The sequence below is a fragment of the Phalacrocorax aristotelis genome, chromosome 1 (assembly GCF_949628215.1).
Source record: "Phalacrocorax aristotelis chromosome 1, bGulAri2.1, whole genome shotgun sequence".
NCBI lineage: Eukaryota > Metazoa > Chordata > Aves > Suliformes > Phalacrocoracidae > Phalacrocorax > Phalacrocorax aristotelis.
Window position 1 is genome coordinate 72,394,063 of NC_134276.1, and position 22,632 is coordinate 72,416,694.

General features: G+C 42.3%; 1 protein-coding gene across 1 annotated transcript in view; it reads left to right on the forward strand.

The window, feature by feature from the left end:
- AFF3 (ALF transcription elongation factor 3) overlaps window positions 1–22,632 on the forward strand; it is a 339,879-nt gene that overhangs the window by 284,317 nt on the left and 32,930 nt on the right. Inside the window, exons 11-14 of the mRNA XM_075082988.1 lie at window positions 5,858–6,901; window positions 9,470–9,594; window positions 12,973–13,174; window positions 15,761–15,888. Coding sequence (XP_074939089.1) covers window positions 5,858–6,901; window positions 9,470–9,594; window positions 12,973–13,174; window positions 15,761–15,888 — 1,499 coding nt within the window. The remainder of the gene's footprint in view (window positions 1–5,857; window positions 6,902–9,469; window positions 9,595–12,972; window positions 13,175–15,760; window positions 15,889–22,632) is intronic.

The following is a 22,632-nucleotide window of genomic DNA, read 5'->3' on the forward strand; positions in this document are numbered from 1 at the left end:
AAAATGTAAATGACTCAAAAAAATGTGATGGCTGCAGTAGTTTTAATAGGTCATGCCTTGATGGGATATGGGAGAGGCCATGACATTCATCTGGCTAGGGTCAGGGCATCCCAGGGAAGTAGGATACCTGTGCTTTCCCCAAAGGCCAGTGCTTTCCCAGGCCTATCATATGACTGATGGAACCAGTTAAAAACATGCTTATGTGATGCATCTGACCGGAAGTCATGTCTGCTTTACATTAATGCTTTAACTTATATTTATGCAAGCAGTGAAGCCATCTCCCTGAAGTATATGCCATGTTCTTACTCAGTAAATGGAGAGAGACAGGTCCTTGGAAAGCTCTTTAAAGGGAGGCTGTGTCCACCTAAATTTAACTGGGGGACTCAATTCCAGTCCTAGTCTTAAAATTAATTTCATCTATTGAATGAGACAGAAAAAGCAAATACATCTTTGCTTTTGCTTTAGCATAAACCGATAAATTCAGGTACAATGAACTTGAGTACTCCAGACAATGCTGGGCAGGAAATCCATATTTCCAGGTCAGGGGGAACTTAATCTGGAAATCTGCAGACTCTTACGAGGCCTCCATTCTTTTTTTTCCCCATAATCTGAAATCTTATATGCACATACTCAAAGATTTTTATTTCTAGGACAGTGTGTCTTCTGCATTTGAGGTTATATAGAAATTCAATTGCTGTTTCATTTCTTCTGTATTTTTTCCTCACCTCATTTTGAGATCTTTGAGTTGTTCTCAGGTGTCTAAATGCAGTTGCCAAGATTGTAAAAGCAGCTCATTGTAAAGCATACATATAAAATAGATTAGATGAATTGCACCCTAAAAGTGTCTGTTTCTTTCCATTGACTATTTAGAGCCTGTAGTGACTAGCTCAGCTGTCTACACTTTATGTCTGCAGTAAACTAAGAATAATGGCTGAGCTAGAACAGGAGACAACATTCAGACTGGTTTCAGTGATGTGGACAAATTAAGGTGCCTCAGACATTAATGTGGGTAGTTTCAGTTTTGTGGACTGCCAAACCTGAAATTATGAACAAGGGACTGAAGCTTCTATCTCCTGTTTCTTTGCTGGAGTCATGAATCCTTTGCATGACCTTAATTAACGTCATAAATGAGGACTCTGGAAAACAATGACATCTTGTCCTTGCAATTATTTCAGATGGCAGAAAAAAACACTTGGGTGTCAAGTCCATAGAAAAAGCTACATTTCAAAAGCTAAGAAATTGGTTTGTTTGTTCTTTGTTCCATTGAATTATCCTGCAGACCTTTATTAAGGCTGAATCTGGTTAGACAACTGGGAATTCTCACTATGCAGGGAGGACTAGAGGGTGGAATGGGCAGGAAGGAAGCAGAGAAGCCATAGCATGGGACAAAGCATCAGTGGCCAGTCAACAGTAACCAGGCCAGAAGAGAGCAGTGGCGTGTCCTGGGCCCTGCCAGCCCCATGCACCAGATGCAGTGTCCTTTGCAGCCTCTGCTGTTTTGACTAGTTCACAACCATTAAAGTTCTTTCCTCTTTTTCAAGGTTTCACATATACTTTTTGTCCATGCTTATTCCATCATCACAGGATATACTCTTCGCCTCAAGTCCCCACGTTCTGACTGACCAGGTCAAAGCTGAAATGCTTTTCCCCACCCTCCTCTGTCATCAGCAGAGAGGAATCTCCTGACCACTGTGCATCAAGTCCTTCAAGTGCCTGGACATCAGTACCAGTGGCTGAGGAGCCACTGCCTGTGAATCCTTGCTGTTCCCTCACATGCTCTGTGGCATTGGCTCTCTTCTCTTTAGCTCAGAAAATAGGAAGAAAGTGTGCATCTAACAGACTAGCTAACTGGTGAGCGTGCTCCTGTCACCTTGCCAGCCTTTCTTCACTGATAGATTTCATTAAGGAGGCAGGAGAAGAAGAGTTGTAGTTGTAGGGTTGCAGGGTAAGAGGGGTATGTTTTCTGTATCTGTCTTTTTTTCCAAAAAGTTTGTGCTTCCCATCTTCAGTATAGTCATGTTTCAATTTCCTGACGGGTACACTCAGAAGAAAAGGAGCTTTTACCACTAGGCCAGCTCTAGACACTATCTTTACCTTTGCAAATCGGATTCATGGGCTTTAGTTGTCCTGTGGACTATTTTTGACATTGACTGCAAACTAAATTCTCCCTTCCCTTCAGAAAACTCTGTGTGGCAGGAACCACCTCTTACAGTATATGTGTGCCGTGCCTAACACATGGGAATCCCCAGTTCTAATTTGATAAAATGCTAGCAGCAGTGCTAATAGTAGCAATATAGTAGTAGTAGTCATCATCATCTTATTCATCATCATCTATGCCTTAAATAGAAGAAAAGGCACCACATTTTTAAGGGGATTGCCCCGAATGAAATCTTTGATAGCAGGGCAGCACAAGCAAGCTATCATAAGAGTAAATTAGTATGTGGATTTACAATAGGCTGAGTATACAGCAGGGATGGGTGATAGCTCAGTCCTGCCCCACAGTGGGCTACGTACATGCACATATTATAGGCTATCTGATCTCTCAATTAAAGTTTCACGCTTCAAGTTTGCCATGGTATTAGCTACACGTTTGGCCCCTTTTTTTAATAGTTAGCATAGAGTGATCCCATTACACTTACGTTGTTTAAGAGCCCTTCACCCCAGAAAGTGTTTCTGAATGATGTTTTGACAAGGATTTGTTTCGGATGCGTGCCACTTGTGCCTCTGGTTGCACTTGTAGCCTTGAAGAAATCTGAGATACATAGACATGCTGTGTAGGAGTCATCCCACCTAAATTTGGACACTTGCGCTGTAGATACCTACATCTGCTCATCACCTCAGCCTCCCCTTTACAGTCGGTGGAGAGGAATAGACATTTTTAGGGCCCAGCTCATCTGGCCTATTTCAGATATCTATTTCAAGAGGGAATGTTTCACACCCTAGAAGAGTAGTCCACTGACTGGAGAAGGAACTCGTTGACTAGCTCAGATATAGGTGTCTATGTTGTACAGATGAATCCACCCACAATTTTTAAGGAAGTGTATGGCATCCTTCTGTTTCTTGATGAAGCCTGGTACATGTGTATGTCTGTGGTACATTGGTCCCTGGAACTATCTTTGTCTAATAAAGTTTCCTGGTTTCGGTTTTCATGCCAAACCCATATTTGATTGCAAGTCAGCTTCACCACAGACTGTTATTCCTATTGCTGCTGCCCATCAGTGCACCACCAGCTTTACTCCAATTAAAAACCACCCAGTTCTCTTCAAGGCCTTGAGAGCAGCATATTTCCAGGACACAAAAAACTAAGGGACCGAAGCCATTCTGCTACCTGATCACTCTGGGTGTATATTCATATATATTTCCATCCTTACATGCTGCTGAAAATTCCCCACTTTGAGCAAACCAACTTTTCTTCCATACAAAGGTATGTAGCCTGCTTGTGGGGTGGTGTGGACTGGAGAATTAGGGATTTTCTTTTTCTCCTACAAATAATTGCAGTTAGTTATGTAAAGTGTACTGGTGAAAACTTTCGAGTGAATTTTCCCAGTCCCTTTTTTTACTAGGCCTGCTCTTCATTCTTGTCTGTGATGATTTGGTTGTCATGCAAGGTACTGTGTTTTTTTAAGTGGTTTCAAAGTACAGTACTTTTCAGTTAGAGCAATCGATTGAATAAATTACTTCCAGAAGTGAACTGGTATCACTCATCTAAACTGACAATCTCAAATATTCCAAAACTTTATCAGGGCCCAAAAATCAGGAAAAAAGTTTTAAAATTCTGATTTTTAAAATTTGGATTCTTTTACCTTATGGGCTGCAGACTTTTTACTTTTAGCAGATGTGTCTTAAAGGTTTTTTTTTTTAGCAGACACTTCTTATGGGTTTTTCAGCAGCCACAAGGATTTCAATTTTTATTTAAATAAAACCTGGTTGTGCATCTAAGCCCATGATTCTGAGAGCTGAGGCTGTAAGAAAAAACGAGTGTCCTGAAACTCCTGACAAAATTAGTAAAGCTGGCAGCACTGCTCACCATTTTATTAGACTTCATGGTTGGTTATAGGTTGGTGGGACTGTAGTTATTCTGCCTAAATAGGAGACATGTTATGGTAGGAATGTACCACGTTGCCAAGTTATGACACTGTAGCAGTTAATCACTGTTTTCTGCTGGTTTACTGTGATGCCCTGAAATCCATATTTTGTGTACCACTGTTTTCAAGAATTACAAGGTACATAAACAGACAGAATGGGATGTAACAGAAAAGCTGAAAGTTTTTTTGAATTTTCAAGCTGCCCTCACTCTGACCTATGCTTATAGGCAGAGGTATATTTTTCCCCACTTGCTTCTGATGTATGTCCTTTTCTTAGATACACCTGAACAGTGGAAAGGCTTCCATGTACAGTGAGCCTTTTATTATATATCTAATAAATCCAGTGCACAATGAATGGCACCAAAGAAATCTATCTGTATTTTCAGCAGCAATCAAAAAATGCTGTTTATTTTAGATAAAGAGTTAAGAGTTGTAAAAATATATCTTCATCCAAGAGAAATACTGCCCATCCATTTTCAAGATTTACAGCTCAGGAAAGAAATTCCTCCTGTAAGATATTAGGGAGTATGCTTAAGACAAAATAAACTTAAGGCAATCCAGCAAACTTCCCATAGGTATTGGCTAGCTCGATAATGAGTAAATTAGACACTTCTGTGAGAAGGAATATTTGTATCATATGAATTCCAATATCTAACTTTCTTGCTTATTTTAGGAGCCTCTAGAGACTCTTTTAGGTTAGAGACTCTTTTAGGTTAGAGAATGTGGATATTCTCTCTTGAACAAAATTTCTTTCGGAGCATTGATGGTTTTCATGTTAGACTCATGACATGCTTTATGATTATTTGTATGCAATAGCATAGTGGATCAAACTTTGGTTCCAGTTAAGGAAATTAGAAGACTATTCATATTGGCTTCTGCGGGGGTAGGTTATGGCTGGCCATCTACTCCATCATTTATTTCTTTTGGGATTTTTTGCCTTTCCTCTTCATTTTATTACATTCAAATTACTGATTGCAAGAAGCACTAGAAAACACTTGCACATTGTTCTGAAATAACATTGTCTGAGCTGTGGTTACATTTGAAATCATAATTATCCCACTTCTTCACTGTCCGAACACCATTATGTTTTAGATGCTGTCTTATAACTTGATCATGTTGTGACAGAATGAAGAGAAAAACTAACAGCCACACAATACTCACAAAATGAGCACTTGACAATACCACCACACAAAAAATGTTTGTGGGATCCCACAGGATTATAGCGTCAATACCAGACAGATTATGTGAACTGCCTGGTTAGCCCTCCAGCTCCCCATTATATGCCTCTTTGTATGCTTTTAAAATACTTTTCTTATATATTGCGATGGCACAGGACACAAAATACATATCGCTAGCTTTCCTACTAGCCCTCCTCCCTTAGCCTCAGCCATACACCTGCCTTGTTTTCCTCCCTTCCTATCACCATTATCTTTTCTTCCATTTGGAAACTTGGGAGCATTTCCCAGTAAAGCCGATGCCAGTAGCACTGCGTGAATCATCCTTAGAGATGATGAATCATGGAAACTGTCTTTCTTCCCAACCTCATTCTGAAACCAAAAATATACCCACTTGCGTGGCATGACCCACATCTCCCTTCCTGCCATGCAGGGCCAGTGCAAGGGGGTTGACATGGCTTGGGGGTGGCTCTTTGACCAGAGGAAAATCTCTGCAGTACCAGGAGGGGCCCAGCATTTCAGTGCCCCTGAGGGAGCCCTGCGGCAAGGGCAGCAAGCTCTAGGCACTAAGCTCATTGCCATCTGTTTCCCTTTCAGCCCGAGCCACCCTCATCCAACAAGTGGCAGCTGGACAAGTGGCTGAATAAAGTCACCCCGCACAAAGCACCCATCCTGACCCACCATGACGGCCCAGCGCTGGAGGCGCATCCCTACTACGGCCGCGTAAAGGCAGAGCGACAGGAAAGCGACAAGACCGTGGTTGCTGGCGCAGCTGAGCACCGCAGTGGGGAGAGCCGTGCCACTGCCACCACCCCCGTTGGGGACGGACCACGGCCCAGGACCGCCAACAAAGCACCAGGAAGCAAGGGCAGCCGGCAGAAGTCACCCCCGGCTGCTGACAGCGGGCCTCCAAGGCGGGCGGCGGGGAAGAAGGCACCGCGGCGGGCTGAGAGGACGTCTGCCGGGGACGGCCCCCACTGCCCTGGCACAGAGGAGCCCCCCGGTAGTCACAGCTTTCCAGAAAACACTGCTAGCGAGGCACCGAGGGCCCGGCCTGGCGGCAGCAACACTGGTGGTGGCTGCAGAGCAGGGCATCGCCGGGAGCCCCGCTCAGCCACAGCCAGTGAGAAGCGTCGGGCCCGGGGACCAAGCAAAACGGCGCCCAAATCCAAGGAGTTCATCGAGACTGAGTCTTCATCCTCGTCATCCTCCTCTGACTCGGGCTCTGAGTCAGAGCAGGAGGAGCGCCCGCTGCCCAAGGCGCCAGCAGCGGCTGGGGCCGAGCCACGCACCAAGGACACGGGGACCGGCGCCGCCAGCAAACCCCACGGTGGCTGCAGTGCCTTTGGCTCCATTAATGCCAGGACTAGTAGTGAAATAGCAAAGGAGCTGGAGGAACAGTTTTACACCCTGGTTCCTTTCGGTAGGAATGAGCTCCTGTCTCCTCTGAAAGACAGTGATGAGGTAAAGTCACTGTGGGTCAACATTGACTTGGCTCTTTTGTCCAGGATTCCAGAGCGTTTGCCCGAAGAGCCGCTGGCCATGAGCGCTGGAGCAAACCAGGCGGCCAGCCTCCCGCAGGGTAGTAGTGCTGACCCCCCAGCAGAGAAGGGTTTACCGAAATCTAGAAGGAAACGCAAGGTGAGCTTCGGAGGGACCGATCGGGGCGGGTAGGGGGGCCTCCAGCAAGTGGGAGGCAAGCAATGCTTGCTCCTGCATCCAGTGCTCAATGGTGGTGTCTTCTCCAGACCAGAGCTTCAGAGCTGGGCTTTGTCCCTGCTCACTGTGTAGAAACCAGCCAAGCCCCAGGGGAGATGCCATCCCAGGAGGTGAGGAAACTCCTGGCCATGAGGGATCACAGTCCCTTGGAGACGGCATTTGCTGCTGGTACACGACTTTCCATGCCTTAGCAAAGGCACTGCCTTTTAGTAGGATAGTGTTCTATCTTGAGGCTTCTCTCAAAACCTGAAGCATTTGGAGGTGATGCTCAGGTCAGCAAAGGGAATATAAACAGCTGTCTTGTGATGGTCTGCACAGTATCACTGCACTTGTCGAAAAAGGAGAGGCAATGCCTTTTCCCCCCTCATACTGTCAACAAGAGGCAAGTCCTTCAGTCTGGGCAGGGAGCCCCAGCTTCATGGGGGTTACACTGACAGAGACCTGGGACCTGCCAGGCTCTGCAACATGCCTCCCTTGCACCCCTGCAGCCCACTTTTACCTTGGGGCTCTCACACAGCTGTGAGAAGTGGGAGTGTAGCCCCTTAGATGCCCCTTCCCCAGCAGCACTGTTACAGCAGCCAAGTGGGCACAGCCCTCCGGTCACATCCACCCCTCCACCCTGCCTCTTCCACAGGCTCTCTGAGCCACTGGTGGTGCTCGGGAGAAAGCCCCCCTCCAACCCATGGCCACAGCTGTCCACAAGGAGGCTTTCTGGTCTGTGGGTACTGCTCTGACCCCAAAAGTTGCTCTGAATGGGAATTACCATCTGCCCAATTTCTGGACAGTTTTACTGTGCAGTCATCTGTTGCCCTCTGAGCTACTGTACGTGTGCAGATTGATCTGTACAATTTTAGTGACTGTTTATCTAAAGCACGCTTTCCTTTTTTTATCTTTTTTCATTTCAGGCTTCTTTTTTAGTATCTGAAATGTGGTGGCTCTGTTCTGGCCACTGGTAGAGCCAAAACAGAGAGCCCTGTTAAGCTTTGAGATGCATTTGTCTGCATTTTCTTTAGGAAGTAGCAGGATAGTAATTGCACAGTACAAAGTGATGGGGAAGAGGCCAAGAAAGAGTGTCAGAAGCAAAAGATTTGTGTTTTGTGGCATAGGAGATGCCAGTATGATAGTGCCAAGCTGTACACACAGAAGGAAACAGGAGGACACGATAGAAGAGCAAAATAATGCAGTCACACTAGACATGCTTAATCCGACTTTCTGTAGCCCATATTATACCTTTTATTCTCCTGTCTTAAAGCATTGCTGTTGTTGGTAGTTTTAGTGATATAATAAATACAAGGCATTCCTAGAGTACCAAATTGCCCCTCAGCCTGGAATAAGACCCTCAGTGGGACAGTTGCCTTGCAAACTCACAAGATGTGATCCCCCTTCCCAAAAGACTTTAAGAATAAGACTAATACGAATGGATTACCAGACATAACTGCAAAATTAGAAAGAGGTCCTTATTGCTTCCACCTTTGTCATAACCTCAAGATGGGCAACAGAGACAAAGGAGGATGGTTAAGCACTGAGGTGTGAGATGATCATCACTCCTGTAGAGCGTAAGCTACAACATTAACCCCATAGCAGCAGCTATAGTGGCAGTAGATAACACAACAAATGTTGTTACCATGCAGCAAGGCAATAAATTCAGGAGAATCAACAGTTCACAAGTAAAGCTCAGCCAGCACTGGCAACTAGAGAAACATTAGAAGTGGAAAAGGATGTGGACTTTGTAGGAGGCTGAGAAAGCAGTGCCTTTGGGAGACAGTGGTGGAACCTAAGGAACATAAGATGAAATTAAGTAGGCAGAAAACACTGTCTGTGTTCATATAAATAGGTCAGATAGGGCCAGGGTCCAGCCCCAAGCGGTGTTACACACTCATCCTCTTTGTTTAATTGTTAGCATGCTTGCTAACATGGTTTTAGCCTGGGCCACCTTCTGTTCTTCCAAACACTGACTCGCTCAGGACCGTACAGACTTAAGATCCCTTCCCAAAAGGCAGTTCGAATGTGGCATACCCTGGTTTGAAGGAGGAGTGAGATGAGTGCACGGGTACAAGCTGGGCCATGCCAGTTGGCCTCAGCACCAGTTGCTGGTCTTTTGTATTTACTAGTATTGGCATACTCACTGATTCCAAGAAAGATGGAGCGAGACAAAAGAGGTGTGAGGTTGAGGACTAGGCAAGATAAAAGCACAGAGGAGATGGGCAAGGAAGGCAATACAAAGAAAAAATATCCCAAGATGCAAGTGGGGAAGTGGTTGAATCAATCCAAGTTTTACAGTCTACTTCTTTGTTTACACACTGCCTCTTTAGATTTTAGTTTCTTAAGACATGGACCTATCGTCTCTGATCCCCATTAGGTATATGCTCAAAGAAGGTGTCATCATTAATACCAAAATGCCAGAAAATACCAGCCCCTGGCTTGCTGAAATACTTTTGGATGTGTAGTAAATCCAAAGCCTACAAGATTATTATTTTTCTCTTCATTCAGTGTGAGAATGAGGAAGAGTGCAGAGATATCAAGAAGACTCATTTAGAGAGAGAGGGTTCTTCACGATTAGCTGCCTCTGCCCATAGCATCACAACAGCAAATCACTGCAATATGAATGAAAATAGGTAAGCATTTTCCTTCTTATTTACCACTGACTCATACAACTAGTTGCAGTTTAATGCCGTGTGTTATTTTTCGCTTTAATAGGATTTATATTTTAATTATCACATTTTATGTTGAAAAATTGCCCACTGCATTCTCCTTTCTTCTGGTTTAATGAACAAGTGAGCAGCTCCTGACACATTTATATACTTGCATTTTTGTCCTGTTGCACAAAGTTGTAAGTCCAAGTGTAAGGCTCATGGAATGAGTAATTATTGCTAGAGCGATCATCCGAGACATATTCCCAAACACTGCGTTGTAGGTACCAATTCACATAGGCAACCATCTTATAACCTTTTCTTTCCTTACAGTGTTACAGGTTTCAAGCTTAAAATTTGGCTGGATGTATGGTTTAAATACAATTATCTATAAACTCTATGGAAGACTGAGAAAAATATTCATGACAATGCCTGCAACACTCAGTTCCAAAATATATTCGTGATCCAGTATTTCTGAGATTACAAGCAACCTGTTCTGTGTAATTAGTGGGTATTTTAGGACAAGGAACTCAGACTTTAAAACAATCAGATTTTCAAAGGATGCGGGACATGAAACAAGTGATGAATATTTAGCATTTGCTGGCATGGTTCGTGAATACAGACCCCTATCAATGTCAGCTCAATCATACTGAGTTTCTCTGGAGGCTTCCAGCAGTCAAACTTAGACATGCATCTTTTCAGAGTTCAGCTGCATGCTACTTAGTACATGCTGGTCATGAGTATTTAAAAAAAAAAACATTTCAACATTTCTGGTAGTATCAGGGCATCTCTTGGGGTCAAACTGCTAAAATTAGATAATAGATGTATTTAATGTAGTAGGCTTTTCTGTTGTACACATCACTGATGAGTATGAGCAATTCTTGTCATTAATACTGGAAAAATCATGGAGAAAACTAATATATACAGTGCTTATTCAAAAATACGCATTTGATTTCTTTGTTCTGACACATCACACATGTTTCATAAAGTGAAAACCATACACAGAACAGCTTGTTTCATTGTGGGTGATTGCATGCAGGAATGCCATTCCTGTTACTGCAGTGTCATATGTTTTACATCGCATTCATTTTCAGAGAATAGCATGGCTGTCATAGCTCGCTGTGTCATAGGGTTAATTCTGTGCTTCCTGGAAGCAGGACAGTAATTTGAGTTTTGCTTGACATTATATTCAGTACTCCTCGTAGCAACTGTACATTAAAGAAGCAAGGAAGAAGTTCTTACATGTATATTTGCCTGCTAATTTTTCAGTGGTCTGCCCTGCTTCCAAGATGTTTCTGTGGTTTATGCTACTGTAGGATATGATACCAAATGCTAATATTCCTACAGCTGAGGATGAGCTACTGAGGCTGTAGCTAAACCAGCAGTGCAGACATCAGGCCCTCCTGTCCCTCTGGCAACCAGCAGCTTCTCATCCTGGCACATCCCCCCTCCAGTTATAGCACATAGCTGTCTGTGAGGCTCTGCTGTAAATTCACTCAAGAAACTTGTCTGAAACCAGAACTCTTTCTCCTTTTTTTTTTTCGGACGGTTTATTATTATTCAGCTCCCAGCAGAGCCACACAGTCAGTTTTGTCAGCACAGCTGAGGGCTGGTAGCAAAGAGAGAAGCAAAAAACACCTTCAGACATGAGCATTTTCTACTGTGGAATTACAGTCTGAGGTGCAGACTGAGCAAGGCCCTGTTCGACCAGAAAGGCTGCAGTGTCAAAACATGTCAAAACCCCAAATATCTTGCATCTACATCTGGTGCCACAATCTGCCTACTCCAAGCAGACCAGAGCTCACTGCAGGTTGTTCTGCACAGCTTCCCAGTATAAGATGATTATGCTGCTGCAGTTTGACTGCTCACAATACAATTAGGTAGGCCCTACACAATGTGCCAAAGGCCAGGTAGAAGGTCTGCAGCACAACTAGAGGTTTCAGGTACTCCTCACAAGCTCTGGGCCGAGCTTTTGAGGCTTGGGTACACTTCCAAAGAGCTATATGGCTTTTCTTGGATGCATTAGGCCTGTACTTTGGCAGTGATGTATAAACATGGCTAGTCTAAACATGGATTTATGTTTGAAAGGAGGGAAAGAAATGACAGCATCAGCCTGCACATTCAAAATAGTGAGATCTTATTTTTCTTAGGGAGAGAAGAATGGCACAGTTGTCCATGTTACATACCCTGATTCTTGCTTTCGTAAACAGCATTGGTCATTAAAGCAAAACAATTCAAGTTGTGTTTTAAAGGTAGTACACTGTGGGAAACAGGAAAGGTTCTGAATTATGATTCATGGCTTCTTAGACAGCTAGTTTTTAAAGACTTGCCAGATAAACGGACAAATGTATGATAAGAGCACATTTAATTAGCTCTGTTCCCTGAAATGATGTGCAGAAATAAAGTATAGTTTGTACCATATTCTTTTTTCGCTATTCCATTAAGTGTATACTCTCTGATACAGTAACTATAAAGAAGTGAAAAACGTCCATAAAAAATAATAGGCTGAATAAATGTGACAGGGAAAGGTATTGTGTTAAAAGAGTCTGCCTGACTTTAATCACAGTTTTAGTCTTAATGCAAATTGATTCCTTAAAAAACTTTTATTTTGGTGTGTGTTGCTTTAAGATTTTCAGCTAAGTATTTTCTTCAAATTAGTGCATCTGAAGTTTATTTCTGAGCCTATTTTTACGGTCTGTCTGACTTCTCCTCATCCAAAGCTTTTCCTAAATAAATGAAAGCTGAAAATGCTGTCGGTGTTAATAGCTTTCTTTTTTAGAAAGCAGAGCAGCTCACATTTCTCTGCATCTACTGTTCGCATATGTTTCCTTTTGTCTGCAGTACCAGCCTATCTTTCTTTGTCTAGAAAATCTGTATTAGATTAGTATAAACAGTGCTACCAAAGGCTGGGCATCGAGCACAAAGACAAGCCAGTCATCTTTAAACACATTTCCTGTTTTAGTTCACGTATGGTTTTATTGCCATGGCTTATAAATTGTCACCTGTAATGGTGAAATAGGGCTCCATAACCTGAACGTACACTTCAGAGCCTAATCTTTGTCTCCAGCTATCCCTTAAGGAATGGTGAGCAAGTGGCCATTTATCTCTGTATTTTTTTCAAGTACTCTGATACAGGCTTTATATTAACTCCAGAATTACAATTTGCCTTGAAGGGAAAGAGGAGAAACATGATACAAATTTGTAAATGAACTCTGGGTCCCAATATTGTAAGCTTGTTTCCAGATACCAATAGACTTTTTCCTGCCAGCAGGTTTTAAATTCAAAGTTTTGGTAATATATAAAACATTTACCTTTCTCATAGCCAGCTTTGTGACACTCCATTACTGTAATTTCCATTTCCAGCTTGGCAATACCAATAAATAAAAATGAGAAAATGCTTCGGTCACCCATCTCTCCCCTCTCTGATGCATCAAAACACAAATACTCCAACGATGATTTAACTTCCTCCAGCAGACCTAATGGCAGCAGTCTATTACCTTCCATCTCCTCCAGCAAAAAACATAAGGGTGAAATCCAGTCACAGCCACATCCTGGAGACTTCAATGTGAGTTTATGCTGTTGTTCACAATATAAAGCCTAGCTGTATATTTTTCACTTTGTATTGCAGTCCGTGATAGTTTTGCAGAATGTTATGCAAAAAACTTGTAATAATGCATGTTGTATTTTACGTTCAGCTTTTTCTGACCTGGAGTTTAGCAAGTCATGGAAGAAAGTAAAGAGGGCAGGCTGTAAAGCAAGCAAATACCAAAGGCTACATAAGCAAGAGGTGAAAGCTAATGGCCCAAAACAAACAGCTTTAGGCCTCCAGAGTATCACTTGGGCACAATGCAAGGCCCCTACATCCAAAAGTGTGGTGTGTAAGGCCTCTCCTGTATAAGGCCTCTGCTCAGCCACTGCCTAACCATGAGTGTGCCTGCAGACAAGTTCTCCTACATGTCTTACAACCAACTTTCTCAGACATTTCTACTTACTCTTGCCGCCAGTGAACAGCTTAGCACCAGCCTGACAACTCAGCTCCATCAGAGCCCAGGTATTCAGATAGTATAACACAAAAGAGGTAGGTATTCAGAGAGTCTTGATGATGCTAAATGTGTCCAGAGCACCCTTCCAGATAGGGCCATATTACTACACTGCATGGTAGCTGCTGCCTTCAGAGCACAGAGAGAGGAATAGATGCTGCCCCCGTTTATGCACAAGTTCTGTGATTAGGATGCTGGAGTAAAGAGCCTGTTAGCTCTTCTGATTGAGGGAATTCACATCTCTCTCTCTCTCACCTGTCAAAATCATACCCTACCCTCCAGCCTACAGGACACTGCTGGTAGAAGATCAAGGGCGGAATATTGTCACATCCTCCCCATGAAGCTGTTCTGCTTTGTGTGAAAAACCTAGAAGAAGCAATATCATCATATTGATGTCCACTGCTGGAGTGTCTAGTCAAGCTGTTAGGGCACGCTGCTGCTGCTAGAAAGGCCCATGGTCCTCTCCTTGCTAGAAAAGTCATTTATATATTTTACCCTATGTCTATTTGTTGCATTTGTTATTTGATACCTAAAAGGCTTCAAAAGCCTAAGTATTAGTGCCTAAGCAAATTTCAGGAAAACAAACTATGTGAGTTGTAGCAGTGGTCTCTTCCAGCCCCTTTTGCTGTGGGGATAACTGGCCCCACAGTATATGTTAAACATATATTTAGATACTTAAATATATTTATTTTTTCAGAGTGGAAGGGGAAGCAGTAACTATAATCTTAATTGTTGGACACTTTTTAAAAACCAAGTTATCATAAATTGTATGTTTCAAGAATATCTCGCAGGTGCTTTTGGTAAATTAAATAAAATTAATTACATAAAATGTTCCAGTAAAAAGGCATTTTAATATATCATAGTCATTAATTTATTTTTTTCTTGCATTAAATGTAAATTTTTCTAAACTTCTAAAACATAAGTTTAAAGGTTTATAACCCATTCAGAATTATAATTATATTATTATTCACTGGATATCTTGAAAACAATTTAAATTTCTTCACAGGCAAATGTGCTGGAAATCAAAAGTAAAAGGTGATTGCTTTATGATCCACACCCTTAGCAAATGCATTTTGCTGAGATTTTCTGCATAGCCTAGCAATGCACCATTTGGTCAACATTTTAACAACCTTTGCAATAAAATTCTTATGTATCTGGTTATTCATCTGAAAACTTCAGCCTGCTGAACTGATCTGGATGTGTCATATAGGAGATGAGAGCTCATGAACTATAAATGCTAAAGTTAACTTTGTTTTACCCCAACTTTCCATCTGGCACCTAACTGGCACGCCCAAGTGGTCCTTTGAATTTCTGTCAGAGACCCCAGGCCAGGGAGTGACTTCTATCCGTTTAAGCTTTTTGTCCATTTCCCTGTTATGTTTTTGTCTGTCACCTGACAGAAACAGAACAGTGTTTTCTGGCAGTGGTTATCAACCAAAACCAAGCTAAGGCCCTCTGCTTTGCACTGTACCAGTGCAGGGTAGCCCAGACAGCATGTCACTCTGTGGGACAAAGGGCTCGTGAAGCCTCATGAAAAACAGGGCTGCAGCTGAGATAATGTGTGAGACCCTGCCAAAAGAGATGTGCTTCCACTGTGGCACAGGGCAGTGATCTTTCAGGCTGGTCAGGGTCCCAGAGCAGAAAGAAACCTGGACCTTGGCCTACAAATTCATACCACACAGGCACATCAGCAGTGCAGCGTGAAACAAGACAAACAAGTGAGCCTTGCTCTCCCAAGGCAAGGTACAATGCTAGTTTGCAAGCTGAAGACTAGAGATATAACTTGATCTTCTAAATGACCACAACAGATCTAGTCTTTAATAATTTCACCTACTGTGTTTCAGAGTGTTTTGATCATTACTAATAGTTCAGCTCCATTTCTTCCATATATCACATTGAAACTCAAGCCCTTTAGAAAGTACTCTGAGCAATATCTGCAAATTTGTGGTTATCAGTGACAGGACAGTTATACATACTCCCTGCTGAAGAAGTAGTAGGGAAAACTAACTGCCAATTTACAACACAATGCAAAGATGCTCTGTTGTTTATTAGTTGAATTTTTTAAGTTAGTAGCCAATTCCTCAATGTCTTCTCTGCTGTTTGTTGTCTAGAAAGCAATTCACATCAATTCAGAAAATGTTCTTCTCTGCAATAAGCCCCAGTCTCAAACAGAGCCTTGGTCACCTCTGTCCAGCACACCCAGGGACTGCAGAAGGACAAAGCTTATCTTTGATGATCTGTAAGTACAGATGACTTCAAAATAAAGAAAACAATGTCATTTTCTCCATTTAAAGAGAATGCAATTTGTCCGACAGGGACTAAGACGTGTCCAGAAGTATTATAGTAATACTGTACATTGAGAAATAATGAGACATACTATAAAAACTCTTTAATTTTTCGTAATATATTAAGCCTCTAATCATCAGGGAGCAGTGAGGACCAGCTGTTCCCTAAAGGACGGGGAGCCAGGAGCCAAGGGGCAGAATATGGCTGGCAGGGCAGGGGCCATGCCGGGCAGGGGCCATGCCAGCCTGGGGTTCAGTCCCACAACACCAAAGCAAGGTGAGCAGGGCAGGCCCAAGCATGGAGTCAGGTTCAACCAAGGGCATAGATCATCAAGCAAGTCCATGGTGATGAGGTAGGTCCAAGATGAGGCCAGGAAGTCAGGTCAGGCTCGGTGACGAGGGAGTTCTGAGCTCCAGCCAGGAAGACAGTCTCCAGGTCAGGGTCCAGATCAATGAGGGCCATGGCCAGGCACAAGCATGGCTGTGAAAGGGCTGAATACAGACATATTTACAATGAGTAGGACAGGGAGTGAAGGCCCAGATCTGAGCTTAAATGGATTTCTTTAGCCCATGGGCAGAGGGGTGAGGGCCCACATGAGGCAGGCCAGGGCCATTAAGGCTTTATTAGTACCCTTGAGACTCTGGCATTAATTACACACACATCAGACTATCAATATCTACAGAACCATAGCAAGGCAGGGTGACAGGGGCATCCTTCGGAGCAAGGGGAGTGGACATATGTGAGCCTTGCATCCCTGAGCCTTGACAGCTGCTGCTGTCATTGCTACCGCTGCTCAGAAAAAGGTATCACAAAGGCAGGGTGAGTATGAGTAGAAAGTAACAGTGGTTGGTATGAGCACCTGGAGGGATACCTGGCCCTCCCCACCTCCACTACATCCTTCAAACATCCCCTGCTCTCCTCCTCTGAAAATAATTTCGGCTTCTAATTGTCTTTCTTTTCTTTTGGTAAATTAAAATTGCTGGTTCCTTTCCCAAGGTCATTTAGGATGTGGTATTATTTAGATCAGGCATAAAGATGAAACTGAAGGTTGAAATCCTAGTATCTAGAAAATCCAGATCCTTTTTGACTTGCAATTTTCTGGCCTGAAAATATTGATTTTTCTAGTGTAGAAGAAGTTCTGTTGAAGCTATGCCTCAGACTGCCTGGAGCAAACACAGCTCTGTAAGCTGTGTGACCTTGACGCACCTTTCATACTCCCAGACTTTCACCTACAACATCACTAACTTGTGTACCAAGGGAAACCCTGGAAAAACAGCCCTATTTCCTCAGGAACTGCTTTTTATGAGAACTGGGATTTAATAATAATAATAATTTTAATGTTTATTCACGCCATCTGGTCTCAGGGACAACTAGAAGGGTGGCAGCCTCTCGTACAGAGAATCCAGGTTCCCTGCTACAAGGCATAAATAATTCCCATAAACTTCAAAAGGACGTAACTGTTTTGTTTGTCAAGGAAAGACTGGTGAGATTAATGTCTGTGTGTATTCAAGGCAGTCATAAGGAGATGTAAGTTGAATAAATGTAATCATTTTTTCTGCCTCTTTTGGAGAACACTCCCCCGGTGTATATATTCCTATTTTCCCTCCTTCTCCACTTGCCTTCATGTTATTTTTAACTATTCCAGTGCATTCACTCAACAATCTCCACTGAGGAAATTTGAAACTGTTTAGAAGTACCACCTAACTCTTCATGTCTCTTAGAATACTTTATCATCTATAATTTACTTGCAACTCTTCAATTTTTCTGCAGTTTATACATGTACATATGAGGCAGATCAGTGTGCCTAATAAAAGTCAAAATTGTAGGACATGCTCATCTGTTTGCATTAGAAAAAAAACAATCAGAAACAGCTACAACAACAGAACTATTGTATTTTCATCTGATTTTCCCTCAAGATGTTGACAAAAACCAGGGGAGTGGTTTGTTTTGTTTATCCCCTAGAATAGTGTCATAGGAAAAGTATTTCTATCATCTAAGAGGCTTTTATGACTTGCTTTCTCCATTAGTGATACATGTGATTTCTCTGGCAGGCATCTTCAATAAAACTGTTTCACCTTTTCAGAGAGAGATACAAAAAAACTGTTCGTGTATAGTGCCTTCCATGTAGAACGTCCCCAGGCAACTTGTGGCCAATTAAAAAAAGCAATCTGAAAAGCCAAAGAAGATGAAACATGGAATCAAGTATGTCTTAATTTGCCCTTAAAAAAACAGAAACAGTTAAATGCCTCTTGTGATAACTAAAGGAGGGAGATTTTCTTGTGGTACGGCTGTCATCCACAACCTGTATCTGGGAGACAACACCAGAATACCAGCTATACTAGACCTTGAGAAGTCACTGAAATGTAGCAGATTAGACTGGCTGAAAATGTTAAATGTCAACAAATTTGACTCACATGTTAGAAGGATCAAATTAAATATGGCAGCCAGTGTCTTTCAAATTCATATAGTACACAGCAGAGGATTTGAAGTTATGCACTGCAGTAGGTCTAAAATTATGTAGTCATCCTAATGGCAGCATTTGTCCAAAATTATGCCTATGAAGTATTTAATCTCATCATCTATCAAGTTCTGAATTACTGTAATCCAGCTATTGCTTTAAAGTCTTCATTTTAATCAGAATCTATAGTTTTTAAGAGATTAAATCCCTTATATTTGATTTAAAACAACAACTAATTTTTTGACCAGTGTCTGGTTGCTTTATTCTCAATTTATTTTCTCCAGATCATTGACAACAGCTGTCACTAGCAATAAATTGGAACACAAGTAGGTCAATAAAAAGTATATCTTGCTTGGCAGAGTGCTGTATGCACATACATTGCAATATAAAAGTGAATATAGCTAGCAGTCTTCAAAAGGCAGGCAAAATCCTACTTCCCCCGGTTTGCCATTGTTTACTGTCTGCTCTAAATATGCTTCCAGCTGCCCAGCATGCCACATGTATAAGTGACACCAATGCTGTTTCCAGTATTAATTCTTAACAAGATTTCTTGGATTTTTGGCCATTTCTGACTCTATGAAGAGAATACTTTCAAGGCTACATAATAATGCTTCAAGCCAAATTCAGTCCTGCTGTAATTTCATAGAATGATACAATTCCCAATAACTGCATTTAGGAAAAAAGTCTGTTGCCCTTGAAGTGATAAGCACAGACATGCTGTGGGTGCCTGAGGACACAGACCGACACCCTCCTCGAAATACTGCATGTGTGGTCTAAAAATGAGCAAACCATACCCAGCTTCCCAGTTTTCCTTATGGCTAAATCAGAATGTGCTCCTCAGGATTATTTTCTCACTTGCATTGTGGATTACCCTTTCATACTTGGGGTGTGGTTTTTCTTCACTGACATTTACTTTGGCCTTACAGGAGCAAGATAATACACCTTCTGCTTTTTTTTTTTCTTTTATTCATATTTTGTTGATTGATTGTTCCACCTTCATGGATTTAGGGGCCATACACATGCACTAGCTCTACCTTGTCCAAGGGACATATCCTGCTGTGAGATAGCATGCCTGTGTTTGTCAACCCGTAAACCATATACCCAGAAAATATTCAACCTGTGCATAGAACTCATAAAGACCTCAAAAGGTAACTTCTTGGCACATCTCTTTGTTTTGGCTTGAATCCCAAGTCTCTCATTTTCAGTCTCTTCTTCCTTGTTCTTCTGCCTCAGAATGGAAAGGATAAGGTGTTCTTGGGTTGTGACTCCCATCAACATCTGGAAATCATCTCACTTTGCATTGCTCAAAATGCCTCAAACAATCCTGGTCTTCTGAAGTATTTAGAGAGACTTTTGTAGTGCTGAGCACGTCCTCATGAGCACATCCTCATGAGCACAGTTAAGGAACAGAGCTTGACTCCTCTTTGTTCTCATTAGCAATCTAAAAAATCAGTGGTCAGAGAGACCAACATCTACTACCCTAAGTTCCTCACAAATTAATGTGCTTACTTTGGATTGCTTCCAGTTTCCTGGCTTTGGGGGATTTCAAGACTTCATCTGACCATCCCATTCTTCTTCTCCTTCCCTTCTTACTTGTGGCACTGAATTTTCTCATGTGTACACTGACCATGAGAAAATAACATTAGACTATTAGACAGCAGACACTGCTTCCCATGATCAGATAATTAAGCTGCTTGTTCTCTGCAATACCACCTACCTCCTTTCTTTTTAGGGACACTTTGTGAGAGCTTGGTCTGGTGGGAAATAGATGCTTAATCAGCTCTAGAAGGAGACTCTCACAGGATAAAGAATTTATAGCCACTATTCCCTGTCATCAAAGAAAAGCCAGAGCTGTGGACCTCATTTGAACTTACAAGCTACATCCATGCCCCTCCTCTGTTCCTATGGGCAAATGGTCCAGCGCTGCTTACGTTTATATGATTAAATTGTCTTCACCCCCCAAAACAAAGAACACTCACTGCCTCCTGAGAACAGTCCCTGGCCTATGCTGTCCACCAGCTGTGCCCAAGCATTGTCTGGGACTGACCTCAAAACTATGCCAGGGAGAGTATTAGCAATTAAACGGCATGGTTGATCAAACGATAGAGCTGGTATCCTTGCCCTGCTTATGTTGTTTGCACAGACATAGCCAAGGAATGGTTTTATTGACAGACTCAGTTTTGAAAGAGCCTTTGATAATTTTGCCACTCGGGAAAGAGGATTCATCTGCATTCATTTATTTTGATGTGCCTTTTTCTTACTCTACAGCTTGACTAGAAGATATCTTTAGTCCACAATGAATCATAACAGTGAACAGGACAAGGGTCTTCTAATAAGGCTCAGCAAGCTCTCCTGCAGGTCCCGGCAGCAGAGCTGATTCTCTCAGACAGGAGAGGACAATCTCTCCCACCAGTCTCTCCCAGCCTTTCCTCACCTCTGCAACTGGTGAGCAATGAGCAGCTGCCTACAGCAGGTGATGAGCACCCTTCAAACCCAGCAGCTCTTTGACTAGTCTAGGTCTCGTACTGAATATGAAGAAGGCTCGTCCAGCCTCCCATGGTGTTTACTGTTCTCCCACACCTCTAGTTCTTGACAGAGCTTGTTTTCCTCAGGTTTGGTGGCAAGCATTGGTTTCTCCTCGAAAACCTAAAAGTCAATCCCAGTGTTTGTCTTCCTGTGCTGTGTCACAGAGCACTGTGGGTTTTCATCACCCATAATGCCAGGATTCACAGGTGTGGTGTTTAAGAGATATTCTAATGCCTCTGTTAGCAGCTTAATTCCTAAGTCAGCTTTGCTGTCCATGTGGCAGTGTAAAATATCTTTACATATGTTTGAAGACCGTGCTTTGAGTCTATTTTCCATGGTATGATTACCCAGATGTTTTCCTTTTAGACTAGAAGGTTCACTGTAATGGCCCTAAGGTGTAAAGGCTGTGATTCCCCAAGGAAAACCTGGGTGCTTTCCTGATCATTCCTTCAACATATAAAGGATATTTTCATCTTCCAGTGATAGCTAACCACACTAGCAAATGATCATAACCTTTCTGGCCTAGAGAATCATATGTAGACTGTTCAAACTCATTCTTAGCCTGGGAGTACCCTGTTCATCTTGAGAACCAACAATCAGTCATGAAGCTGGAAAGGGGATGTGATGACTTAATGCACATGAGGAATATGAATTCCAAAAATCCCTCTCAGATGCTTTCCTGTTCTTCTAGTGTCTGATTATGATTTCTTTCAAATCCTATAATCACTGAAGTTTCTTAGATAGGCATTGCGGGGCAGCAGCCCTGGGTGGAGTCTTTGTTTCAGGATCTCCTGCTCCTTTCAGTGTAGATACCCCATTCACTGACTCAGGTTTCACAAGTACTGTCACTCAAAGGTTTCACCCGCACTGTGGCTTCTCACTCATCAGAGCCGGGAACATAGGAGCTGGCTGCCAGGTAGTCTCTCTCCCAGAAAGATCTTTCTGCCTTTGTTTTTCAGCTGCCCCTTGAGAATTCAAGGTGTGACTCCATGGTGTTTTAAAACATAAATCTGGACTGCTGTGGTCCTGCCTTGTCTCCCTAGGTCTGACTGCAAAGGACTTCACTCCACCTTTGACTGAAATTAGTTGATTTCAGAATGTCTATTTAATATACATTGAGACACAATTGTAGTTTATCTGCAAGGTTGTAATGTTTTCTTCCTCTGCTTTTAATACAGGAGCTCAAGTTCCTATTGTTAATACTTCTTTAATTCCTCTCTCTTCACTTGTACACTTCGCCCTTGCATGTTTTAGTCTGGATATTGATTTCACATGGATATCTTTGAGTCATGAATCTGGGTCACGCCCAGGAATTTGTAGTGGGTTTTGACTCTTCCTCATGGTCTCTTGTATTTTACTACACTGACATGGTTAGGCTGAGGGATTTTGCATTTTCAACAAAATAGGAATCTCCACTTCATTTATCCTTCTTCATTTTATTTAAATTAGGTGCCAGGCTTTAATTTTTTCTGCTATTTTTTTCAACAGTAACTCCCTCTCTAGGTATCTGTACTATTCATCTATTAATCTAATCTAAAAATTTGACCTTGTTCTACTAAGCCTGACAACATAGTAGTTGTGTAGTTGTGTGACTGAGTAAATTTTTCTTACATTTGACCTGCCTCCCATCAGATTGTTTGTCCCTGTCTTTCTGAAATGCCTATAGCATTATCATTTAAATGGGTCACAATGGCTCTCTCTGCCCTCTCCACT